Source organism: Schistocerca gregaria, chromosome 6 (genome assembly GCF_023897955.1).
Source record: "Schistocerca gregaria isolate iqSchGreg1 chromosome 6, iqSchGreg1.2, whole genome shotgun sequence".
Classification (NCBI taxonomy): domain Eukaryota; kingdom Metazoa; phylum Arthropoda; class Insecta; order Orthoptera; family Acrididae; genus Schistocerca; species Schistocerca gregaria.
Genome location: NC_064925.1, coordinates 380196055 through 380223545, shown reverse-complemented (window position 1 = coordinate 380223545; position 27491 = coordinate 380196055). Strand labels below are relative to the sequence as shown.

The 27491-nt window shown below is 43.0% G+C and overlaps 1 protein-coding gene across 2 annotated transcripts in view; it reads right to left on the bottom strand.

Moving 5' to 3' along the window:
* Positions 1-27491, bottom strand: part of LOC126279068 (DDB1- and CUL4-associated factor 8-like) — a 127476-nt gene that overhangs the window by 18447 nt on the left and 81538 nt on the right. For both annotated transcript variants that reach the window (XM_049979516.1, XM_049979515.1), the window contains exons 8-9: positions 24772-24902; positions 22473-22592 (exon numbers count right to left, since the gene is read on the bottom strand). In XM_049979516.1, the coding sequence (XP_049835473.1) occupies positions 22473-22592; positions 24772-24902 (251 nt within the window). The remainder of the gene's footprint in view (positions 1-22472; positions 22593-24771; positions 24903-27491) is intronic.

Below are 27491 nucleotides of genomic sequence, written 5' to 3'. Positions count from 1 at the left end.
GGTAAAATGGCTATCTGAGCTCCAGGTCTTTCTGATCTAGTGAGACTGCACCTGCAGCATAAAGAACCAGTGGCCCAATAACTGTAGTGTAGTGACACTAATATTTCTCTCATTATACAGTTCAGCGATAGTCCTATACGTTGTTTCCAATTTAACAGTGCGAACCTTAATCGTTTCTCTTCTGTCATGTTCTCTGAAATGATTTTACAGACTACATAAATTTTGGAACCCATTTGAGGCAGTCAAACTGTGGCTAGGGTAGTAGCATCTGTGTCAGTCATGCATTCTGTCTTTTTGAAGAAGACCTGAAATCTAGTCTTTACTGCACATTTCTTCAAGGTTTAGATCTGGGTGCATGCTGTGTCAATGTCCGTGGGGAGAGTGGCCGAGTCATTCTCTCCATGGGACACCACCTTGTCGAAATACTGACCATGCAAGTGGAGAGGCTTGCAAGTTTGCATGAAGCTGTAGGTATGCCAGCTGCAATGCAGCTGCTAGGAGGGTCTCTCATGCCAGCCGTGTCTTAGCAGATGAACAATGTTCCACAACAACCCATCTCTACCATAGCCCTTCCCAAATCTCCCAGAAAACCGACTGTGTTAAGATATACTTTTAACTGAGCCCCAGGAACATTGTGTGACCACAATGAGTAATTGACCTGGCACAACATGCAGTTCCGTGGTGTCGACTGAATAAATCTCTAATTCTCCTGGGACCAAATTGGAGAATACTAACAAAACAAAACAAAAATGGAGGGACTTATGAGACCTCAAACATCCAAACTAAAGGGGTGGAGCTGATTGAAGATATTTCCACAACTGCATTGGATATAGATCAGTCTAAGAAGTGGAAATTGTCACTGAGATGTTGGACCAGGTCAAGATCAAATCCTTGCCTGGGGTTCAAAGGAGGAAACCTCGCAAAGAACAAAAAGGAAAGGAAGGCAAAGATGGCTTTCTAACTATAAATGAAGGGACCTAAGATGTCTTGAACCTAAGACTTCCAAAGAAGACTGTCTCACAGTGAAGAGGGTAACCAGACCCCTTGTATCTCATAAGATAGTGAACAGGAAAACAAGGGAGGGTCTGATACTCCCCTTCTCTGGATAAAAAGACCCAGAAAAGGCAGACACAAGAAACACTACTGCAGTCTTAGGATTTAGGATGGCAATTATCCAACAGGGATATTCACTGATCAAGAGGTAGAGTTTGTTTAGATAGCTCTCTCTGAGAAGATTTCAGAAAGGGGGGGTGGGCAGGGGAGGGGAGGAGGAGGAGGATTAAGGTCCAGACCTCAAATTTAGGACAGTCTATCTGGCCAATGGTGCTCTAATCTTTGTCCATGAGGCGATAGTAACAGTGGACTGGCTTAAGGAAATAGTATCAAAGAAACTTCTGTGAAAGAGCCGAAGCGGCTGGTCAAGGCAGTGGCTGAGCTCTTCAAACCCACAAAGATATTGACTTGTATAGTGACACTTCTTGGAAGGATAGTCCACACAAGACACTGAGAAATTACGGGCACAGAACCAGGTCTTGATGGAGGACTGGAGGGTAATCAATTGAAAGGTTGTATCAGATGGCCAAATCTTTCTGGAGGAAGTCTGAAAAAACCCCAATGGCACTGCGAAAACAGGATCCAAAATTGTACTTAGGGTTCTCACACGTTGCCATCAGTGTAATATACCACTAGTTCTGGAATCTCAAGCTCCTTAATGAAACTTAACCAGCACAAGGTCAACAGCAAGTAAATACTCAGATGCAATACTAGTTGGAGGCAATTTAACCTGCCGAGTATAAATGGGATGTCTAGGGATTCACTGTGGGAGGACAGACATGTTAAATACTTTTGATCACATTTTCTGAAAATTGCCTTGAGCAGCTAGCTCGGCAGCCCACATGCAAATGTCTTAAATCTTGTAGCTACAAATAGGCCGGACATTATCAACACTGTCAGTATAAAAATGGGAATTTGTGATCATGATATTATAGCAACTATGATTTTAAAAGTTAATAAATCAGTCAAGAAGGCTAGGAGAGGGTTTCTGCTAGATATGCCAGATAAGTAGTTTGTAACATCTTACTTAGATAGTGAACTGACATCACTTAGTACCATTAAGATGGATGTAGAGGAATTATAGGCAAAGTTTAAGCAGATTTTAAATGGTGGTCTGGAGAGTTACATGCCTGGTAAATGGATAAAGGATGAAAAGACCTACCATGACTGAGGCTATTGCACTCTAGGTTCAAAAAGGGATGCACAAACGGCGACAAGCAAAGATTAGTAGAGATTGTATGTGAAAAGACCTGTGTGTGAAGCACATGGTAACTACCACCATCACAGCTTAGGTAAATATTCGGCAGAAAATGTGAGAAAATTCTGGCCATATGTAAAATTGCTACGTGGGTCTAAGGCCTCCATTCAGTCCGTTGTTGACTGCTCTGGTGAGGCAGTTGAAGATAGCAGAGCAAGAGTGACTTCACAAAGTGAGACAATTATTGACAACATAATTACTAATATGTGTAACTAGGAGTCACATGTAGTTCAGACAGAAATATCTGATCATCATGGACAATTAATCAGCTTTTGCAGAAGTAATGACTCAGTATTAGAACCAAAACAAAAAACCAAAGAAATTAGGATCATCAGTGAACAAAATATCAACATCTTTAGAACAATGTTAAGCAAGGAAACCTGGAGTGAAACCCTACGGGACCAGAGTGTAAATGAAAAATATGATGCATTTATTTCAACAATTAAGTACCATTTTAATGTAGCATTTCCCAAAGTAAAGAGACAAGAAAGGCAGCAAGATCAAACACAGTGGATTACCAGTGAAATACTAGAACAGCGAAGGAAGCTTCAGGGTGCGAGACGGATGGGCGAAGCTGAAAACTATAAAATGTTAAAAAAGAAGTATAGAAAAACAATAAGAGAAGCAAAAGCAAGAGCAATTGAAACCACTACAGCGAACTCAAAAAACAGGGCAAAGGCAACTTGGAATTCAATCAATGCTGAAAGAAAGGAAAAATATGGGTCGAACAAAAAAGAAGGTATTAGGTCAATTAAAATAGACAACACCGTGGTCACAGATGGTATGCAAATAGCAAACATACTGAATAATAACTATATCAGTGTAGTAGAAAACCTAAAATTGGAAAGAAATAGTCAAAAACAGAAGGATATTAAGGTACCAAAAAGATCATGCAGTACTATGTTCTTAAGACCAGTCACAGAAGATGAATTACGGAAAACTATACAGGAACTGAAGTACAAGAAATCAGCTCGTGATGATGAAATATCAAATCATGTAATAAAGCTGGTATGTGAGGAGATAATAACACCACTGAAGAACATAGCAAACTGTTCTTTCAGAGATGCAATTTTTCCAGAAAAACTGAAGATAACTAAGGTAGTGCCAGTGTACAAGAAAAGGTGTAGGGATGATCCCAACAACTACAGACCAGTTTCACTGATATCAGGTTTCTCAAAAATCCTAGAAATGCTTATGTATACCAGATTAGTTAACTATTTGGACAAACATAACATTCTCATGCCCACACAACATGGTTTCAGAAAGGGTAAATCTACAGAATCAGCAATTGTCAGTCTAACAGAATACATTTTACAGTCCTGGATCTTTCAAAGGCATTTGACACCATTGACCATGAAATGCTGATACAAAAATTAAGCAACTATGGCATTTGGGGGCAACCAGGTGAATGGATAAAATCATACTTGTGGAACCGCAAGCAGTATGTATCATTAGGAAACTCGTACCATTCAGAAACCAAATCCATCAAATATGGAGTGCCGCAGGGTTCAGTAATAGGGCCATTGTTATTTAATGTATTTGTTAATGATATAGGTGTTGAGGAGGAAGAAAAGAAAATATTGTATGCTGATGACATGACAATACTAAATAGTGACCAAAATATGGAACAGCTTGAGAGAAGAGCATACGTATCTGCAAATGTCACAGCTCAATGGCTGTTGGAAAATGAACTGGTTATAAATCTAAAAAAGACTATGTATGCAGTGTTTAAAAACAAGGAAAAGGCTGTAGACATGGATTTAGAGGTTGATGGAACAAGGCTGGAAGAAGTAGAATCTGCTAGATTCTTAGGTATTCTTGTGGATAATGAACTGAAATGGAAAAAAAAAACATATTAATAATGTCTGTAAGAAACTGAGCTCTGTCATATTCTTAATGATGCAGCTATCACAGTATTCAGACAAGAACCTTCTATGTACAGTGTATCACGGACTTTCCGAACCATACTTACAGTATGGAGTGACTGTGTGGGGAAACTCAAACAAACAAGAGACCAAACGAGTATTCACATTACAAAAAAAAGCAATTAGGACCATTTTAAGAAGAAAAACCTCTGAAACATGCAGGAACTGTTTCAAGAATTTAAATATCTTAACTTTTTCATCGTTATATATATACAAAACAATAATGTTCATCACGAAAGGTAGTGAGGGCTGGATTACAAATGCTAGTGTACACACCCACAATACAAGAAAGAAGAATGAAGTACGGAGCATACCCCACCGACTGGCAATGCTGGAAAAAGGACCCCAGTATTTTGGTGTTGGACTACTAAGAAGCCTGCCCCAAACCCTGAAAGATAGTGTACTTCACAATGACTTTCCAAAGAAACTTAAAGACTATCTCATTGAAAAAGAGTTTTACAATGTTGCAGAATACTTATGCCATTAAATTTGTATATATTGTTACTCATTATCAGTAATGTAAAAATGTAAGCTAAATGTGTAGAAAAATAAGTGATAAGAAATGTTAACACTTTGACATGTCCTATATTACACGTACATTTACTGTACACAATGTAATCTTACAGGATCAAATAAAATTCAATTCAATTCAATTCAATTCAACGAAAGCCAAAGTTTTAAATTACACATTCAAGAAACTGTTCACACAGGAGAACCATACAAATATACCATCATTTAACTGTCGGACAGACTCCTGTATGGACGACAAAAATAAGCATACATAGCCTAGAGAAGCAACTTAAAAATTTGGAAACAAATAAACCTTGAGGTCCAGATGGAATCCCAGTTCGAATTTACAAAGAGTACTCTATGGCAATGGCCCCTTACTTAGCTTGCATTTATCCTCTCGCCAGCACAAAGTACCATGCAACTGGAAAAAAAGTGCAGGTGACTTCAGTATGTAAGAATGGCAAAAAAAAAATGCACATGCAAAATTACATACTTCTGTTTGTTGCAGAATCCTTGAACACACATTCTCAGTTCAAGCATAATAAACTTTCTTGAGGCTAAGAAGCTTATGTTCACGAATCAGCATCGTTTTAGAAAGCATTGCTCGTGTGAAACTCAGCTTCTTCTTTTCTCAGATGAAATACAAGGTGGAATCCAAAATTTTTGGAACTGGTGCTGCCAGCCTGAAAGTAGGATTAGTATATCTTTGCACCGCTAGGTCTGTGTGTGGAGTGGCATTCAGCTAGGAAGACATGTTGCATGTCCACAGCGATTTTCGTAATACTCTTGTGTTTGATGTGTGGCGATCCTACGACGGATCCGCGAACAAAACAGCACATGCATGTCAAGTTCTGTGCGAATCTTGGGAAAAGTGCTACGGAGACCCTTGCAAAGATTCAACATGTGTTTGGGGGACAGAGCATGAGCCGTACGCGTGTGTTTGAGTGGCATGCTCGGTTCAGGGCTGGCCGTACAGACATCAAAGATGATACTCACACAGGAAGACTCGTTAGCCGCAAAACACCAACATTGTTGCCAAACGTCAACAACTGGTTCATGCAGACCGACGTTGAACCATTCTAGACCTTGCGGATGAAGCGGGTATTGGTTATGGGACATGTCAATGAATGTTGACTGATGAATTGGGCATGCATTGTGACACTGCAAAATTTGTGATAAGAATCTTGACTGCCTATCAGAAGGCACAGCATGTTGAAGTGTGCACGGACATTTGTCAGACAGCACCAATGGTCCAACCTTCTTGTGACAGGTTACCGCTGGTGACGAGAGCTGGATTTACAGTTATGACCCAGAGACAAAGCAACAACTGTCCCAGTGGAAGAGCCCGGGCTCCCCAAGACCCAAAAAAGCTAGACAGGTGAAAAGCAAAGTTATATCAAGGGAATTGTGTACAAAGAATTCATCCCACCCAACCAAACAGTGAATTCCGCATACTACTGTGACGTTCTGCGATGGCTCCATGAAAACGTGCAGCGACAACGGCCCGAACTTTGGCATCAAGGGAACTGAACTGGCTGCTGCATCACGACAACGTGCCCTGTCACACGACCTTGCTCACCAGGACCTTTTTGGCAAAAAACAACATGGCAGTTGTACCCCACCCACCATACTTGCTAGATTTGGCACCTTGCGACTTCGCGCTATATCCAAAACTGAAACTAAAGCTGAAAGGCCGTCGGTTTAACACTCTAGAGAGGATTCAAGAAGCATCGCTGGCAGTGATGAACACCCTCAAAGAACAGGACTTCCAGAAAATGTCTGACCAGTGGCAGAAGCACTGGGACCAACGTGTACATGCGGATGGGAACTACTTTGAGGGTGATGGTGACCATTAGTCAACAGGTAAGTTTTTCAACAGATGGCAGCACCAGTCCCAAAAATTTTGGATAGCACCTCGTACTGAGAACTATGGATGGCAGATTCCATATTTCTAGATTTCCGGAAAGCATTTAACATGCAGTTAACAAAGGTACAAGCATATGAAATAAGCTCACAGATATGAGTGTGGCTCAAAGTCTTCTTAAAAAATACAACCCAGTACATTATTCTTAACGGGTACTGTTCATCAGAGACAAGGGCATCATCAAGAGTGTCCCAGGGAAATGTGATAGGACCACTGTGTTTCTCTATATACATAAATGATTTGGCAGACAGGGTGGGCAGCAGTCTGCAGTTGTTTGCTGATGATGCTGTGGTGTATGGTAAGGTGTCAAAGTTGAGTGACTGTAGAAAGGTACGAGACAATTTAGACAAGATTTCCCATTGGCACGATGTATGGGAGTTAGCCCTAAATGCTGAAAAGGGCAAGCTAATGTGGATGTGTAGGAAGAACGAACCTGTAATGTTCGGCTACAGTGTTACTAGCATTCAGCCTGACACAGTCAAGTCATTAAAATATCTGGACATAATGTTGCAAAGGAGTTTGAGGTGGAACAAGCATGTGAAAACTGTGGTAAGGAAGGCAAATGGACAATTTCGGTTTATTGGGAGAATTTTAGGAAAGAGTGATTCACCTGTAAAGGAGACCGCATAAAGGATGCTGGTGCTCGAGTGTTTGGGATCTGTACCAGGTCGGGTTAAAGGAAGACATCGAAGCAATTCAGAGGAGGGCTGCTAGATTTGTTACTGGTAGGTTCGAATAAAACATGTGTTACGGGGATGTTTCGGGAACTCAAATGGGAATCCCTTGAGGGAAGGCAATGTCCTTTTCAGGAAACACTATTAAGAAAATTTAGATAACTGGCATTTGAAGATGACTGCCAAATGAATCTGATGCCGCCAACATACATCATGTGTAAGGACCATGAAGATAAGATACAAGAAATTAGGGCTCATATGGAGGTGTACAGGCAGTTGTTTTTCCCTTGCTCTATTTGGGAGTGGAACAGGAGGGGAACTGACAACTACTGGTACAGGGTACCCTCCACCACACAGCTTACGGTGGCTTGCGGAGTATCAATGTAGATGTAGATGAGGCAGTGAAGTATGTAGAGGTCATCCTGGATATAAAACTAGGGTGGACCCCTCAAAAAGAATTTACATTCCAAGGTAAAAGATATTCTTATGAGTACAAGAAGGACCTGTGGTAAAAGCAGGCTCTAAACACCAGGAGTGTATACTGGATATAAACCACAGTGTTAAGACTCATAATAATTTACGGAGCTACAGTATGACAGAATAAAGTAGAACAGAAGACAGCTGCTACAGAACTCGGCAAGGTGCAGAGACTGTCCTGCTTGGCCGTAACAGGTGGAAAACGCAGCTAACCCACTGCTGGGATGGAGACCACGCTGGCCATACCCTCTTAGACATTTAAGTTACAATGGAGACAGCAGTAGCAGCATACAGGTTAAAAACAGGAAATAACTGGATACCTTAGGATATCCAGTATTTCACACAAATACGGTGAATGTGGTAAACGTAGAAATGGATGGGGTAGGGCCAGTTCATAGAAAGTATATTCTAAACTAGAGAGAGCAATCTTTATAGGAAAACTAGTCACAGAATTCCAAGCAGAAATATCCTCTATCACAGATTCAGGAGAATTTGCAAAGATGATACAAGGATTGTAGTATTACAGTTATTACAGCAGTCAAGTGGCTCCAAAATCTGTCAGCCCTGCAATGCGGTCACAGATCATTGCTGAATGCCATGAAACACTTGTGAGATTATGGGAATGCAGCAGGGCGAATCTGTTGTGGGTCTCTGGTCACTCAGGAATTAGCGGCAGTGAAGAAGCTTGTAGATTTGACAGGTCCAAAGAGTCTATTTATTGGACTGGATTGCTTGATTTGAGAGAGGGGGAGCAGCGGAGGACCAATATCCTTGGTCATCGGTCTGATGTTCTGATTAAAATAATTCCACAAAGGGCAGGAGTAAAATAATCGAGATATACAAAACACAGCTGGTTGGTTCAAATGGCTCTGAGCACTATGGGACTTAACATCTATGATCATCAGTCCCCTAAAACTTAGAACTACTTAAACCTAACTAACCTAAGGACGTCACACAACACCCAGTCATAAACACAGCTGGAAGAAAGGAGAAAACCACAAGAATGACAGAAGGGCAACAAACACTAAAATGGACAAAATCGGACAAGAAAACCACAGAGAGACGCAAGAAACATATATAAGATAACAAAACAAGAGCGCAGATTACCATAGCTGGGTGACCATGAGAATAAAAAGGAGAAGCCAGCCACTCTGCAACACATTAAAACCTCCACCCTGAAAGCCCTAGGGTGGAGGACACAGAGAGACAAAGAACATGCGCTAAAACTTAGATCAAATGATAAAACACACCCTCACGAATAAAACGTAAAACTAAAGCTGCTGTTACACATTTTCACCCAACACCGAAGGTAAGGTGCTGGGAAAGTTGAAAGTCTGCCGCAGAGCAGCTAAAAGTTGGCAGTCCAGCAAGAGCTGGACGACCGTCATATGTGAGCCACAGTGACACCAAGGTGCGTCCTCATGACGGAGGAGGTAACCCTTCATTAGCCACGTATGGTCAGTGTGGAGCCGGCAGAGGACAACTGATTCCCTGTGAGAGGACCGCATAGAAGACTTCCACACATTCGTAGTCTCCTTAGTGACACGCAGTTTGTTGTATGTACTGTTCTGCGATTCCATCTCCCAAAGCCAAAAAAAAACCTGCAACGTAAGACAACGTAGGTCAGATTCGGAGATGCCCATCTCCAGAAGCTGTTTCTGCGCAGTCAGTCTGGCCAGCCTGTTGGCAAGTTCTTTGCCTGGTATTCCATGTCCTGGGGTCCACACAAACAGCACTGTACGACGGGACCGTTCCACGTCTTAGATGGACTCCTGAACGGATGCTACCAAAGGATGGCGAGGGCAGCACTGGTCCATAACTTTTAGGCTGCTCAAGGAGTCAGTACACTGGAAAAATGACTCACCACAGTAAGAGCAGATGTGCTCAAGAGCATGAGGTGTTGCCGCCAATTCTGGAGTGAATACACTGCAGCCACCTGGCATGATTGTTGTTCAATATGTCCTCCATGAATGTAAACCACTTCACGGCCCCAGGGTTAGCGAAATCCTTAGGGTCATGAGAAAGTCCCAGAAGAAACTGCGACCTAGGTTTACACCATGGAGCTGTATGTGAATGGATCTCGAGGAGAGGTGGTAACAGGAAGGACTGCAGTTCAAAGAGAAGGGATCGCACGCGAACCGCAGTGGTTGGGAAAAGGAGCTGGTAATTTGGATGTGCAGGAGAACTACGAACGTGTGCAACGTAACTGACGAGCTGCTGTGCACGCCTCACCTTCAATGGAGGGAATCCAGCCTCCACAAGGACACTGATCACCGGACTCATTCTAAAAGATCCTGTCGCTAGGCGGACGCCACAGTGGTGCACTGGGTCAAGTAAATGCAATGCTGCGAGCGCCGCCTAACCGTAAACCAGACTCAGATAGTCAAAGCGGGATTGAACAAGGGCTCTATAGAGCTGCTGTAGCACAGAGCGATCTGCACCACAGTTGGTGTTTCTCAGGCAGCGGAAGGCAATGATATGCTGCCAGCACTTCTGCTTAAGCTGACGAAGGTGAGGTAGCCAAGTCAATCAGGCGACAGTAACCAGTCCTAAGAATCAGTATGTCTCCACTACAGTGAGTCGATTGTCATTAAGGTAAAGTTCTGGTTCTGGAGGAACGGTGCACCGCTGACAGAAATGCAAGACACACGACTTTGCTGCTGAAAACTGGAAGCCGTGGGCTAGAGTCCATGACTGTGCCTTGTGAATGGCTCCCTGTAGGCACTGCTCAGCAGCACCAGTACTGGAGGAGCAGTACGAAATGTAGAAGTCAACTGCATATGAAGGAGGAGAGATTGATGGCTCTACAGCTGTTTCTAGACCATTAATAGACACATAAAATAGATATACTCAACACAGAACCCTGCAGAGTGCCATTCTCCTGAATATGGTGGTGGTGGGGGGGGGGCACCAATTTGGGCATGGAAAGTACGGGGCGACAGGACATTTTGGATAAAAATCTTGAGTGGGCCCTGGAGACCTCCACTCAAGGATATGACGTCGTCACATCGTGTCGTATGCATTACGCAAGTAAAAAAAAAAAAGACGGCAACAAGATGTTGTAATCTGGAAAAGGCTGTACGGATAACAACCTTGAGGGTCACAAGATTATCAATGGTAGAGCGACCCTGGTGGAAGCCGCCCTGCCATGGATCCATTAGGCCAAGTGATTCTAGGGCCCAACCCAAGCACTGACACACCGTACGTTCCAGCAGCTTACAAAGGATGTTGGTGAGGCTTATGGGCTGGTAGCTATCCACATCAAGCAGGTTTTGACTAGGTTTGAGCACTGGAATGCTGGTGCCCTACTGGCATTGTGATGGAACTAGATGCCATAGTACCAGATGACAAGGAGATGTTGCTTGTTAGTCAGACAAGAGATGCTTAATCGTCTGATCCGGCCCAGGAGCTGTGTTGGGGAAATGTGCAAAGGTGCTGATGAGCTCCCACTGTATAAATGAGATGTTACAGGGTTTACTGTGGCATGTAGTGAATGGGGACTTTCCTTTCCATCCACTGTTTGAGGGTGCGAAAGGGTGGAAGGTAGTTCTCCGACACAGAGGCTCGAGCACAGTACTCAGCAAAATGCTCGGTAATCACATTTGCGTCGGTAGATAACACACCACTTATGTTAATGCCAGGGACACCTGTTGGGGTCTGGTACCCAAAAAGACATCTTATTTTCGTCCAGACTTGGAAAGCTGATGTATGGCACCCAATGGTCAACACATATATCTCCCAACACTCCCATCTTCATCTTTTATAAGCTGGTGAACGCAGGCACGGAGCCACTTACAGGCTATTTGGTGCTCTAGGGAAGGGTGCTGTTTATGTCTCTATAGAGCTCACCGATGCTTGTTAATTGCCTCAGCGACTTCCGGCGACCACCAAGGAACTGTCTTTTGCCAGGAGCACCCTAAAGAATCAGGGATCGCATTTTCCGCCGCAGAAACGATCGTTGTAGTGACCTGCTCAATGACAACATCGATGGCACCCCGTGGGGAGATTCAGCAGAGGTGAAGGCTTCCAAGTCTGCCTTGTTTAAAGCCCATCTGGGTAGGCATCAGCGGCCATGATGCCAAGTGAGTGACACAAAGATGGGGAAGTGGTCACTACCACACAGGTTGTCATGTGCTCTCCAGTGGATAGATGCGAGAAGGCCAGGACTGAAAACCGAGAGATCAATGGCTGAATATGTGCCATGTGCCACACTGAAATGTGTGAGGACACCTGTATTTAAGTGTCAGAGGTCGATTTGTGACTGTAAATTTTCGACCTCCCTACATCAGCTAGTAAGCTTGGCGACATCCCACAGGGGGTTATGTATGTTAAAATCTCCCAAAAGTAGGAAAGATTTTGCGAGTTAATCAGCCAGTGCAGCCAATAGGTTCAGGGCTACTGCACCATCTGGAGGAAGATATACATTGCAGACAGTTATTTCCTGCGTCGTCCTTATCCTGACAGCCTCAGCTTCAAGAGGGCTTTGAAGGGTCACAGGTTCACTACATACTGAGTTCAGGACAGACGCAAACTCCACCTGACACGTTGTCGCTATGGTTCTTGTAATATCCCCTATAGCCACGGAGGGCAGGGTCCGCATTACCAGGAACCAGGTTTCCTGGAAGGCAATGCAAAAAGCAGGTGTAAAGCTTAAGAGTTACTGCAGCTCAGTCAGGTGGTGGAAAAAACCGCCACAATTCCACTGGAGGATTACGTGGTCATGAGACGGGGAAGGCATGAAACACTCAATGAGGCAGTCTACGCCTCAGGATCACCTGCTGCCACCAGATGAGTACCTGTGTGACATCTATTGTGTCTGAGAGCCCAGTAAGATCTAAGTCCTCAGCAGATGCCAGAATCTCCACCTCATCCTCTAGCACAGAGCTTATAGGCAATGGTGGTGTGGGTGCCACCACAGTGCCTTGGTTTGTGGGGGTCTTTTTCTTTTTAGGTTTCTCTCACTGCTACTTAGGTTTGCCTGGCTGGGAGGGCTCCACTGATTCAGTCTCAGGGACTGAATGAAGCCCTACAACGTGTGGTTGCTTCAGCCACTGGAGCATGTGAGCTTTGCCACTGGTAGGAACTTGAGAAGGGAGTGACCCAAGAGAGCCCTTCCTGGTGAGAGGAACCAAAGAAGACTTATGCTTTTCCAGATGAGAAGTGGTTGGGGAGTGTTGCTTCTGAAGTAGGTTGTGCAGGAGCAACAGGGAGGGAAGTGCCACCTCCCGCACCCATCATGGGGGCAGGTGGAGTTTGACAGCTCTGAGAGCCAACTGTACACAGCGGAACGGAAAATGGTAGAACTGTTGTTGTAGTGGTGGCATAAGTTGATGTCATATGCACAAGATGTAGCCTCTCATGTTTCCTCTTAGCCTCGGTGTAGGTCGGTCAGTCCAGGGTCTTGTGTTTCATTATTTTCTACATCTACATCCATACTCTGCAAGCCACCTGACGGTGTGTGGCGGAGGGTACCCTGAGTACCTCTATCGGTTCTTCCTTCTATTCCAGTCTCGTATTGTTCGTGGAAAGAAGGATTGTCGGTATGCTTCTGTGTGGGCTCTAACCTCTCTGATTTTATCCTCATGGTCTCTTCGCGAGATATACGTAGGATGGAGCAATATACTGCTTGACTCTTCGGTGAAGTTATGTTCTCGAAACTTTAACAAAAGCCCGTACCGAGCTACTGAGCGTCTCTCCTGCAGAGTCTTCCACTGGAGTTTATCTATCATCTCCGTAACGCTTTCGCGATTACTAAATGATCCTGTAACGAAGCGCACTCCTCTCCGTTGGATGTTCCTCTATCTCTTCTATCAACCCTACCTGGTACGGATCCCACACTGTTGAGCAGTATTCAAGCAGTGCGCAAACAAGCATACTGTAACCTACTTCCTTTATTGTCGGATTGCATTTCCTTAGCATTCTTCCAATGAATCTCAGTCTGGCATCTGCTTTACCGACAATCAACTTTATATGATCATTCCGTTTTAAATTACTCCTAATGCGTACTCCCAGATAATTTATGGAATTAACTGCTTCCAGTTGCTGACCTGCTATTTTGTAGCTAAATGATAAGGGATCTATCTTTCTATGTATTCGCAGCACATTACACTTGTCTACATTGAGATTCAATTGCCATTCCCTGCACCATGCGTCAATTCGCTGCAGATCCTCCTGCATTTCAGTACAATTTTTCATTGTTACAACCTCTCGATAGACCACAGCATCATCTGCAAAAAGCCTCAGTGAACTTCCGATGTCATCTAGCAGGTCATTTACGTATATCGTGAATAGCAACCGTCCTACGACATTCCCCTGCGGCACACCTGAAATCACTCTTACTTCGGAAGACTTCTCTCCCTTGAGAATGACACGCTGCGTTCTGTTATCTAGGAACTCTTCAATCCAATCACACAATTGGTCTGATAGTCCTTACTTTGTTCATTAAACGACTGTGGGGAACTGTGTCAAACGCCTTGCGGAAGTCAAGAAACATGGCATCTACCTGTGAGCCCGTGTCTATGGCCCTCCGAGTCTCGTGGACGAATAGCGCGAGCTGGGTTTCACACGACCGTCTTTTTCGAAACCCATGCTGATTCCTACAGAGTAGATTTGTAGTCTCCAGAAAAGTCATTATACTCGAACATAATACGTGTTCCAAAATTCTACAACTGATCGACGTTAGAGATATAGGTCTATAGTTCTGCACATCTGTTCGACGCCCCTTCTTGAAAACTGGGATGACCTGTGCCCTTTTCCAATCCTTTGGAACGCTTCCTTCTTCTAGAGACCTACGGTACACCGCTGCAAGAAGGGGGCAAGTTGCTTCGCGTACTCTGTGTAAAATCGAACTGGTATCCCATCAGGTCCAGCGGCCTTTCCTCTTTTGAGCGATTTTTATTGTTTCTCTATCCCTCTGTCGTCTATTTCGATATCTACCATTTTGTCATCTGTGTGACAATCTAGAGAAGGAACTACAGTGCAGTCTTCCTCTGTGAAACCGCTTTGGAAGAAGACATTTAGTATTTCGGCCCTTAGTCTGTCATCCTCTGTTTCAGTACCATTTTGGTCACAGAGTGTCTGGACATTTTGTTTTGATCCACCTACCGCTTTGACATAGGACCAAAATTTCTTAGGATTTTCTGCCAAGTCAGTACATAGAACTTTACTTTCGAATTCATTGAACGCCTCTTGCAGAGCCCTTCTCACACTGTATTTCGCTTCACGTAATTTTTGTTTGTCTGCAAGGCTTTGGCTATGTTTATGTTTGCTGTGAAGTTCCCTTTGCTTCCGCAGCTGTTTTCTAACTCGGTTGTTGTACCACGGTGGCTCTTTTCCATCTCTTACGATCTTGCTTGGCACATACTCATCTAATGCATATTGTACGATGGTTTTGAACTTTGTCCACTGATCCTCAACACTATCTGTACTCGAGACAAAACTTTTGTGTTGAGCCACCAAGTACTCTGGAATCTGCTTTTTGTCACTTTTGCTAAACAGAAAAATCTTCCTACCTTTTTTAATATTTCTATTGATGGCTGAAATCATCGATGCAGTAACCACTTTATGATCGCTGATTCCCTGTTCTGCATTAACTGATTCAAATAGTTCGGGTCTGTTTGTCACCAGAAGGTCTAATATGTTATCGCCACGAGTCGGTTCTCTGTTTAACTGCTCAAGGTAGTTTTCTTTCTGGAGAATCCTGCAGTCTGGCAAGCAAGGTGAATGCTGCCCTCCGCAGTTAATACAGATGGGAGGCAGGGCATTAGGATGTGAAGAACGTCCACAATTGTGAAAGATGATGCTGGAAGTACAGCAAGAAGACATATGGCCAAACTTCCAGCACTTAAAGCACCACATCGGGAGGGTGGGAGGGGGGGGGGGGGGGGGAGAGGGAGGAAGGATGTATGGCTTTACATCACAACGGTAGACCATCATCTTGACCTTCTCGGGTAATGTGTCACCCTCGAAGGGCAAAATGAAAGCACCAGTGGCAACCTGATTATTCCTCGCACCTTGGTGGACGCCCCGGATGAAATGGACACCTTGATTCTCTAAATTGGCGTGCAGCTCATTGTCAGACTGCAAAAGACGGTCCCTGTGAAATATGATACCCTGGACCATATTTAAGCTGTTATGGGATTGGATTCGAGAAGGGACCAAACTACGCGGTCATCAGTCCCTCCGACCTTGGAATAACTGAAAAACCGATAAAACCTCACACTATAAGAGCGAACTACAATGGCCATAAAATTACAAATAATTGACAGAAAAGGAAGAAAGAAGGCAGAAGAAGAGAGGAGGGAAAGAAAGCGATGAATGACAGGAGCATGAAGGAAGAAGCACAGGTAAACAAGATAGACACTCATGATAAAACAGACCCCATAAGGAAAGGAGTGGGAAGCAGAAGGCTGGGTGAACCACCAAACACATTTGTAGCCAGTCCAATCGGGGCGAAGGGGGGAGCAAGATGGCCTGCCATCCCCTCTACCCACACTGATAAGGCTGAAGGTCCCACCCTTAAATAAAGGGATAAAAACTCCCATCACAAAGAAACTGTAAAACAAGAGGCTAACACCAGGGGTAGTGAGTCAGGAAAGCTAAGAGTTCGTCACAGGGCGGTTAAGTTGGGACAGTCCAGTAAGAAGTGAACCACAGTCAAAATCGATCCACAACGATGGAGAGGGGGGGTCCTCACGACGGAGGAGGTAACTGCGAGTCAGCCAAGTATGGGCAATGCGGAGCCGGCAAAGGACGACTGATGTCTTAAGTGAGGCCCATAAGGAGAACCGCCACATAGTTGTAGAATCCTTTATCGCCCTGTGCTTGTTCAGTGAAGAAAGAGTGTGCCATTCTGCATTCCCGAGTCCCAAAACCTGATGATGTAATGCCAAACGAAGGTCTATTTCTCGAATGTCAATAGCCAGAGATGGCCTGTTAAAGTGCCAGCGGCGGCCGAGTTTAGGTTCGTTCTGCACATCTGACGTCACAAAACACAGTCAGCCAATGAACAGAGAACGACATTGCCAGAGTTCGACTGCAGTGCAGAGCACGGACAGGTGTCTTCAGTTTTAAAAACGTTCAGTCATAAATAAAGCAGTTGAACAAAAGCAATGTCTTGATAGCAGACTTTGCTTTTTCCAAACTTTCTATAAAAGATTCTTTATACCAATTGCTTCATATTCTATTAATTAAACCAAACAAGCAATAAGCCTCTTAATTCAGGTGATAGCAAGGAAAGGTGTTTGTAGCATTCTCACTAACCACTTTTATGCAATAAAGAACAGCGGTAATTGTTTATTTCCTATGGTACTTCGACAAAACATGAGTAATTCATAATCATACCATCAGTGTTTGTCGGTATTTTGCGTGATATTTTAAACTTCTCCGGGAGGTATATTGAATAACGAGCTGCGTTAGTATAATGGTTAAAGTGTATGGCTGCTAAGTGAAAGGTTCTGAGTTCAAACCTTGATCGGTCCTTAATATTTTCTTTATTTTAAAAACAATATGTGTCTTACTTCATGAATTTTATTCGTTTGAATGTAATTTTTTGAAATTTCTAGTGGCAACTAAAATCGACCATACGGGAAGTATAAACTATGGACTTTTAGCTCTGCAAGCTCTTCAAAATTTCGTTCAATGGTTTACTACATCTAATGCTGCACAATAACTGTGTTGAACATCCAAACAAAATTAAGTCATTTATGGGGGAAAGGTATCGGTCAAAAGGTGTGTAAAAATCAAATTTTTGGGCCAAATAGTTTTTGTGAAATTGAATGATAAAGTGTGTCAAAGCAGTCAAAACACCGTGTGTCTGCACAGGGGAGCAGTGCAATAATGACAAAATCGCGTACATTGCGGAATGCGGGGAGCACGTCTCTGTAGCAGCGAAAGGGTTATTGCGGCCGTGGTGGCTTTATTTCATAAACTGCGTACTCCTCCCTAAACATAAGTTTGCGAACTATATTATGGCGCTGCTTCTGTTGGCGCTTACAACTGGCAACGCAGCAATCTCCCGCGCCTGGGCGGGCATGCGCGAACCACCAAGATAAAATAATTGAACTATAGTAGCCAATTTAGCCAGTTGCTCGGCAAGTTCATTGCCAGAGATCCCAACACAGCCTGCAGTCCAAATGAAGACCACTGAGAATCCATGTTGATCAAGGAGAAAAAGGGAGTCCTGGATAGCTATGACCGATGTGTGGCGAGAGAAGCACTGGCCGACAGCTTGCAAATTGCTCAAGGAGTCACTACAGATAGTGAAGGACAGTCCTGAGCAGAAGCGGACACGGTCCAGTATGCGCAATATGGCTACCAATTCTGCATTAAAACACTACAGCCATCTGGCAAGGAACGAAGGTGCGTGTGTCTCGCATAGGTGTAAGCATAACCAGTGTGACCAGCAACCATGGGGCCATCAGTATAAACCACTTCTGAATCCTGGAATGAACTGAGGAGGAGACAGTGGAACTGGCGGTGAAGGGCCTCCGGAGGAACAGAATCCTTTGAATTTATGGAGAGATCAAAACAGAGCTCTGGCCGAGGCGCACCATGGAGGGGTATTTGTGTGAGTGGAAAAAAGAGGTGGTAAAGGGAAGTGCTGGAGCTCAAAAAGAGCGACTGAATGCGGGCAGCCCAAATCGTGGCCGCCACCGCGAGTGGTTTATCTCCATACCTGTATAAAAGAGATCATAATTAGGGTGCTGTGGGGTGCAGCAAATGCAGAGCACATAAGATATCAGCTGTTGTTGGTGCAAAACTCACAGCAGTGGAACCCCGCCTCTGTGAGAAGGCTAATCATGGGGCTTGTCTGGAAGGCACCAGTCGCAAGTCGTACCCCAGAATGGTGGATGGGGTCTAGTATCTGCAATATTGAAAGTGACGCAGAACCATGGACAGAACTCCCACAGTCTAAACGAGACTGGACCAGCGCTTTGTACAATCGCGTACAATCACAGTAAAATAGAGCAGTCTGCACCCCAGGTAGTATTGCACAAACATCGTAAGAACACTGAAATGTAACCAGCACGTCCTCTTCAGCTGGCGAAGATGAGGGAGCCATGTCAACTGGGCATCAAAGACCAGGCCCAAGACGTGATGGATGTCCATTGAGGAACAGGTCCAGATGGGGATGGTCTGTACGTCAACGGCAGAAATGCACACGATGCACGACACACGACTTGGCCACAGAAAACTGAAAACCATGGGAGAGCGCCCAAGATTGTGCCCAATAGACTGCCCCCTGTAGACGGCATTCTGCAGCGCCCATGATGGAGGAAGCGACATAGATACAAAAATTGTCAGCATACAAAGAGGGGGACACTGTTGGCCCAGCAGCTGCCACAAGTCCATTAATGGCTTAAGAGACAGAGAGGGACACTCAGCACAGAAACCTGTGGAACCCCATTTTCTTACCAGTGGGAAGTGCTGTAGGAGGAACCAATGTGGACCTGGAAAGAGCGATAAGAAAGAAAGTTAGATAAAAACAGGCAGAGCACCAAGAAGGCCCCATTCGTGAAGGGTGGTGAGAAAATGGTGGCGCCAGGTGGTGGCGAAGACTTTATGCAGGTCAAAGAAGACTGAAACGAGGGTTGCTGATGGGTAAAAGCTGACCGGATAGCAGACTCCAGGCGGACCAACTTATCCACCATAGAGTGGCCACAGCAAAAACCACCTTGAGTCGATGACAAAAGGTCGTGGGATTCAAGGATCCAAAACAGCTGCCACCTCACCAGGCATTCAAGGAGCTTGCAGAGGGTGTTGGTAAGGCTAATTGGACAGTAGCTATCCAATTGAAGAGGTGGCTTCCCAAGCTTCAACACCAGAATAACAATGCTTTCCTGCCATTGGGTAGCAAATACCCCCTCCCTCCACAGATGGTTGTAAAGGGTCATTATATGATGGTGGCCGGCTACTGATAAGTGTTGGAGCATTTGGTTATGTATCCCATCTGGTTCAGGAGCTGTGTTGGGACAAAGGGCAAGGGTGCTGGTGAATTCCCACTCGCTAAATGGGGCATTATAAGGCTCCAAGCAGCAAGAAACGAAAGACAAAGGCAGTTGTTCCGAGCGCTCTTTCAGGAGGAGGAATGGGGGCGGATACTGAGTCGATGCAGAGGTTGGGCAAAGTGTTGAGCGAAATTTTCTGCTACGAAGGACAATACCACACACAGAAATTCCTGCAATGCCGGTGGGGGAACGATGGCCAAAAATTCACCTGAATTTCACCCAGAATTTTGAAGAGTGGGTGTGTAGTCCTACGGCAGCCGCATATCGTTCCCAGCAGATACGATTCTGAAATTTGATTAGATAACAGGCCCGGATGCAGAGTCCTTTAAAAACCAGAAGGAGAGCAGTAGAAGGGTGCCACTTGAAGTGTTGAAGAGCACAGTGGCGGTCTTTTATGGCCACAGCAATTTCCAGAGTCTACCAACGGACCATCTTCCGGTGTGGAAAACCTGAGGAAGAAGGGATTGCTGAAACAGCTGCTGAAAGGACGGCAGCAGTCAAAGTCTGAGTAAATTCATCAACACTGTCATGAGGCAATGCAGGAGGGATGGGAGCAGAGAAGAAGGCATCCCAATTAGCTTTAGATATGGCCCACCTGGGAGGGTGAGTGAGTGAGTGAAAGACACTGCAAGAAGGTCAAAACAATCAGATAATGGTCGCTGTCACATATGTCATCATGAACACCTCACTGAATGGGAGGAAGAAGGCTGGGACTGCAGATGGAGAAGTCAAATGGCGGAGAAATTTCCATGTGCCACACTGAAGTGTGTGGGAGCACCAGTGTTTAGTAGACAGGGGTCAAGCCCTGCCAGAACAGCTTCAACTGTCCTGCCCAGAGCAGTAGTCGTGTGACTACCTCTTAGGCACTAGAAGCAGGAAGGGCATGGGATGTGGGCGGACTGGGGGAATTTAGAGCCGTATTTCTTACAGCATTGAAGTTAGACCTTGATCGCTTAAAGACAGCTGGTGTTTGACCACCAGCAAGAGATGTACTATGCTTCATGGCGTGTCATCCGCCTTGAAGCCACACAGTCCGACCAGGGGACCTCCCCACAGGTGCCACCCAGCCGCAGCAAAGGCAACCTGGCAGGATGGCCATTGTCGGGAGTCCCTGTTGCCCCATGGTGACATGGGCATCTACTCCTTGCCATGCATGGGGAGTTAACGGTGCAGGCATCTGCAGAGCAATCCCTGTGTGGCCAGGGGGCTACAACCAACAGGGTACATGGCGGCCCCACCGCAACAGACTGGCTACCGTGCTTGATATCAGGCATAAACGAGCTAAGAAGTCCATTATCGTCGAGAGCGCAGAAAGCAATACTGCACAGAGGATGGAGGAAAATGCACCCAGAAGGGTGACTTCACTCAACAACTCGAGAATGAGCAGAAGTGCAGATCCAAGTCGATAAAGGATGCAAGAGGTCTCAGTAAACGATGGATACTATGCACCATGTAACACGCCAATCCCCAATTGGCTCGATCTTCAGGAAAATTTTGAAAAATGGAGGTCAAACCCTACAGGGGAGCATCACAAAGGCTGAAAGGTTTGAGACTACTTTTAGCTGCCTCTTACAACAGGTAGGAATACGACGAGCCTATTCTAACCACTGGACCCACAGGGAGGGGGGTATTGGACTGGAGATTGCCCTAACCATCACTAAGAATATGGTAAAATCAAAACCGCATTATTGAATCAGGAGGCAGCATGTAGAATACTGCGTTATGATTCAAAAACAAAACATGGGAAGTTAATGATGCCAAAGCCATGTTTCAAGACAACTTATGTAATCCTCAGCTAGAGCAGCAAACACATTATAATCATAGTAGACTTATGACTGGCCATGGAAACTTTAAGAAACAGCTACACAAAATGGGTATAGTGGAAGAAGCCTGTAAGTGCAGACTTTATGGTGAGGAGGATGGAACACGTAATTGTCCAATGGAAAGCATTAAAAGGGCAAAAGGCATAGAATATTCAGTCCTGAAGAAATTGTGTCTAATAAACCAGTGAAAGGTTTCCTATTACTCTTTACAGGTACCAGTTAGCTTTATTAGAATCACAGGGACTGATACCACACTATGAAGTTCGTTTTGGTAACAGCAATAGTGGGCTTAATACAACTGGTTTTTGTTTTCCTGGGCAAATCAAATAAATGGCTAAGTCATCAGGGAATGCCAAACTGTCAATTTCTTGAACGGCTCTCTGCATCGTCCTCTTATGACATTTTCTAGAACCAGATGAAGTAATAGAGGCGACAGGATGTACCCATTCCCAGATGGTTCGAATATCCTTTCTTCAATCACAAAATCAACAAAAAATTGTAGCATATTTAACGAAAAATGTGCTGCAAGCTATCAAATGCTAGTATAAAAACATAAAACCTGTTACACAAACAGTAAGTGCAAATTTTTCAAAGAAGTGACTATGTTAAGACAGTTTAATAAGTGACACATAAAATGAGTGTTCTGCATACGAGAAATTTTATGAAAGTATGAATGTCAAGGTTTGTGCAAACTGCAAGGTTGGTTCACTGAAAACACTGTGGTTAAAGAGCAAACTTTTACTGGATACATAATTTACTATAAAGAGCATTTTCGTCCTTGCACCTTTTCACTCAAACAACTGTTGCAGTTCATACTTACAGACTTAAGACCTGTCATGGCAGGCTCTTGCTCACAAGATGGAACCCAAATCTTCACATCATCATCTAACCCACTTGTAGCAATAACTGGAATCTGAGGATGTGGCTCAAGACAATTCACCTATGTGAAGAAATAAAAGTATTATTAATTCAAAATTTGTTTGATGAAATACATTTAAACTAGATCAACAACATTTACACACATCTAGGACCTTCATTATGTCAAATGTCATGATACAGCCAATTTTATAAAATGTTAGAGTATTACAGAAAATAAGATTTTGCATATAACTAAGGGATAGCAGATGCTGCAACTAATTTTATCTAAATACATTTCAACAAAGTACTGGTTGTTGATGCAACACACACTAAATTTTTGTATTGTGATCCATGAGCAAAGGTGAACACAACAAAGACAAGCTTGTAAATGCAGAGCGCATACACTTAGATCAAGGCATTGATTAGAAATCTAGAACCTTGGCAGATATATAAGACTTCTGGGATTTAAGGAAGCAGTCAATATATAAAACGGACGAAAGAGACAGAAAGATTACTTAAAAAGTACAACTACAGTGTAAAATTGGTAGTGAATACATATATTTCAATAAATCTTGCACTCAAATTACAAGTAGTTGCCATAAATGAATATGGTACCAGATTGTCAGACTGGACCTAACCTGACATTTTATCTACATGTCATAAGATTTGAATGCTGTTTACAATGCAGGAGATTTTGCAACCCACAGCTGACCAACAGCCTCTACTCTACATGCTAGGTAAAAATTTAGGCATCCAACTTTGGTGAAATGAATGCTCAATTAATAGTAGTGGTTTGCCCTTACCTCTATGAGAGATATTCGGCGAAACAAATTTGAGACTGAAGTGTTAAAAGATAAAAGTAGGTATATGAAATGGAGAATTTAAAAAAAGTGCACATCAAATATGTCAATGCGTAAGTTACTCTTCCCAAAAAGCAGTAAAAAAAAGGTGCCAAGGCATGATGCCTCCAAATGCAAAACAAGTTGGCTTCAGCAGCAACAATACTTTTGCCCAATTCTAAGGTGTATATATCATACAAAACATTTCATACAATAAAGTAATATTGTTTGAAAATACTCCAGTGTGCCACAGGTCTAATTTTAACTTACCTAAAATAATCTGAAAAAATGACCACATACATGTTTTTCCTGGAAAGCAGACACTTCTAATCATTCCACCAAAGAAACTCATACTTCTGAAACCTTTATCTCATAGATGTTGTGCAGCTACTGTTCCTCTGTGTGGGAGCTTTGCTGTTCAGGATTGACTGATGGTACGGAAAAAGTTCACCAACACTAAATAATAATAATAATAAATCTGTGCAACTGGATACAGATTTATTTTCAGAGTGCAAGCAAAATGTCTGTTCTTAAAATTCTAAGAAACCATCTTCCAGTGGGACTCAAGGAAGATATTACTCCTTGTCACATAAGCATCACTTGATAAGCAAAAGTCTAAATTTCTGTTGAGTTCATACAGACTTATGAAGCAATCTTCTATCTTACACACTATTTGTCAATGGAACCAAAAGCATGAGGAGTGGTACTACTAATACTGGCATGGTACAGTGCATTAACAGTCCCACAAGATGGTCTACTTGTGCATCTCACCCCCTCCCCCCTCCCCACTGCTGATGGTGCCTGACTGAGCTGCCACTCCTTTTTAACTTTCTCCAATCTCTCCCTCTCTCCTCACCTGTAGACAATGACCTAATAGTTACGGAAACTATGACAGCATTGTCAAGTGTACTTCTATGTGTGTTTATCAGTAATACCAAACATTTTGCTTCTTGATGGTAAGCACTAGCTAGCAATTTTATCTCAGTTAATTAGTTTAAATGCAGGTGTACTTTTGCTATTTAAATCCATGGAACAGACACTCAATCTGTGTAATAACTAAGAATTGCCATTAACTTTTTTGCCAGCCAAATTCCAGCAGACTTTTTTTTTTCTGAGGGTGATTTGAATGTACTTATGTGCAACTAAAGTGATCATATCACTAACAGTTTACTGAACTATGATACAGAGGCAGGTTGACTGACTGTTACTGTATGGTGCAAAAGGGAAGTAAGTGCCCACCCAATTTTCCAGAAATAATAATGATTAATTACTGGTGCCATCTATATGATTATCTGTGAACCAAATATCAATTTGTCAATTGGATTGTAAATATTTTCTACATTTTTATTTCACTTTTATAAACTATTCAGGCACAAAATTAATTACATTTCTTCCTGGTTATTGTAAAGAGGCTGCACTCACCACACCATTTTCATCTCCACGCATCCATTGTACAATTGCCTCTGTATGCTTCTCCCAGAAATAAATATTTCCACAGTCCGATCCAGAGACCACAAATTCGCTTCGAGGTCCGAAGAAACCAACACCTTTCACTGGAACAAACATCATTATTGTCTAGAGAAGCACGTTTCTAGTTTGTTATATTTCTAAGCCTCAGTTTTTACCTTGGGCACATATACAATCAAAATCCACAACATTACATTCATGTCAACTTAATCTTATTCGCCCTACTCATGTAGCACAACAAACGTGTTAACTCTCAAGTACCTTACTGCTTCCAATATATTAACAGTTTTAGCAGCTGTTTTAGCAGCTGTTTTAGCAGCAACCCACTAATGACAAATTTACCTTAAATCACTTCAAACATCATGCACAGTAAAAATCTGCCCTATTTCCTTAGCTTCCGTTTTATAACCCTGGGAATTGGAGTATAAAAAACTGTGGACTCTTATTGAAAATTACTGTTTGAATTTCACAGAATCAGTTAGGTACAACAGAAATCTGCTGAAAGTATGATTCTTATTTTGAACTGAGCAACTGCCTGAGAAAATATATGGCTCAGTGAATTCTTGTGGCACTCTCTTTGATGTACAAATAATCAGTAAACACTACTGTCAACCTATAACACAATGCATATAAACTGTGCTGATGACAAAGACAACAATGTACAACAGTCAAAACAATTGGACCATTTTTTTGTGAAAATTACATGTAATGCTGTCTAAAGGTCTGAGCAGAAAATTTTAAATGATGTGCAGTAAGTGAAAGTGCTACTATTTAAGCTTTATTTTCAAAGAGGCTTGGTTGACAACTGATGGCTCTTTACTTTGAAGAGGACATGAGTCACTGACTGATGCTTCAATAAAAATAATACTGTTTTTCCGAATCGTACAGAACGTACACTAACTGATACTCCTTTCATGTCAGTCTGCGCAGTTACAAACTTAGTATCCAAAGCAACAGCACACTCATGATCTCCAAATTAAAGACTGCTGCCCTTCTGAAAACATGGGATTTACTTATGAAAAATATTCACCTTGCATCATCTACATGTACATGACTACTCCCTAATTCACACTTGAGTGCCCAGCAGAGGGTTCACTGAACCACTTGCACACTATTTCTCTACCATTCCACACTAACATCACGCGGGAATAGCAAACACTTAAATCTATCCATGAAAGTTCTGGTTTCTCTTATGATGAACATTACTCTCTACATAGGCAGATGTCAACATAATATTTTTCGATTTGGAGGAGAAAGCTGGTAACCAAAATTTTGTGAAAAGATCAATCTGCAATGAAAAAGACCTTTGTTTTAATGATTGCCACTCCAACTCTCCCCTATTTCAAGATAATACAAAAGGAGCTGTCTTCCTTTGAACTATTTCGATGCTCTTTGCCAAGCCTGTCTGCTAAGGATCTCATACTGCATAACAATACTCTACAAGAGGATGACCAAGGGTAGCATTGGCAGTCTATGTAGTAGAACTGTTGAGTCTTCTTAATATTCTGCTAATAAAAACACTGTCTTTGGTTAGCTTTGCCAACAACATTTTCTACATGACAGTTCCCATGCAAGTTGTTCATAATTGTAATTCTTAGGTGTTTTGACTCAATTTGACAGCCTTTAGATTGGTGGTGACTTACCACATAACCAAAATTTAACCAATTCTTCTTACCACTCTTGTAGATGGCTAAATTCACACTTTTGATTATTTAGAGTTAATTGACACTTTTGGCACTATGCAGATATTTTGTCTAAATCAGTTAGCAATTAGTTTTGATCTTCTGATGACTTTACTATATGGTAAATGACAGCATCATCTGCAAACAATCTAGGAGAACTGCTCACATTATCTCCTAAATCGGTAATATGGATTAGGAACAGTAGAGGGCCTATAACTCTTCCTCAAGGAATGTCAGATATTACTTCTGTTTTACTCTGACTTCCTGTCAATTACTGTGAACCATCACCTTTCTGGCTTGAAGTCATGAAGCCACCTGCACACCTGAAACAATACTCCATAGGCATATAATTTGATTAAAAGTCAGTAGTGAGGAATAGTATTAAAAGCCTTGTACATTTATGGAATCAATTTGAGAGCACCTGTAAATAGCAATCATTACTTCAAGAAAATAAAGAGCTAGTTGTGTTGCAAAACAACAATATTTTCTGAATCTGTGCCAACTGTGTGTCAATAGATTGTTTTCCTTGAGGTAATTCATAATGCCTGAATGCAATACATGTTCCAAAATCCTACTGCAAATTGATGTCAATACTAGGTGTCTGTAATTTGGTGGATTAATCCAATTACCTTTCTTGAGCATTTGTGTGACCTCTCCAACTTTCCAGTCTTTAGGTATGTATGTTTCATTGAGCAAGCAGTTGCTTATGACAACTAAGTATGGAGCTATACATCACCATACACTGAAAGGAGCCTAATTGATATATTATCTGGACCAAAAAACTTTCTCTTGGTGTGGTTGGGTTTCGAGTTCCACTAAAGAGGACAGGAGTCCACTACACTCAGGAGGCAGCTACATGGGTAGCAGGGGCTGTGTGGCGTGGACTGGGCAGTCTTAAGTTAGAGGATCTCAGGAAAACACATAAAGGACTTCAGTCTCGGAGAGTGTTCTGAAAGGATAGGCTAAACACAGCAGGCAGTGGCGTGTTTATTG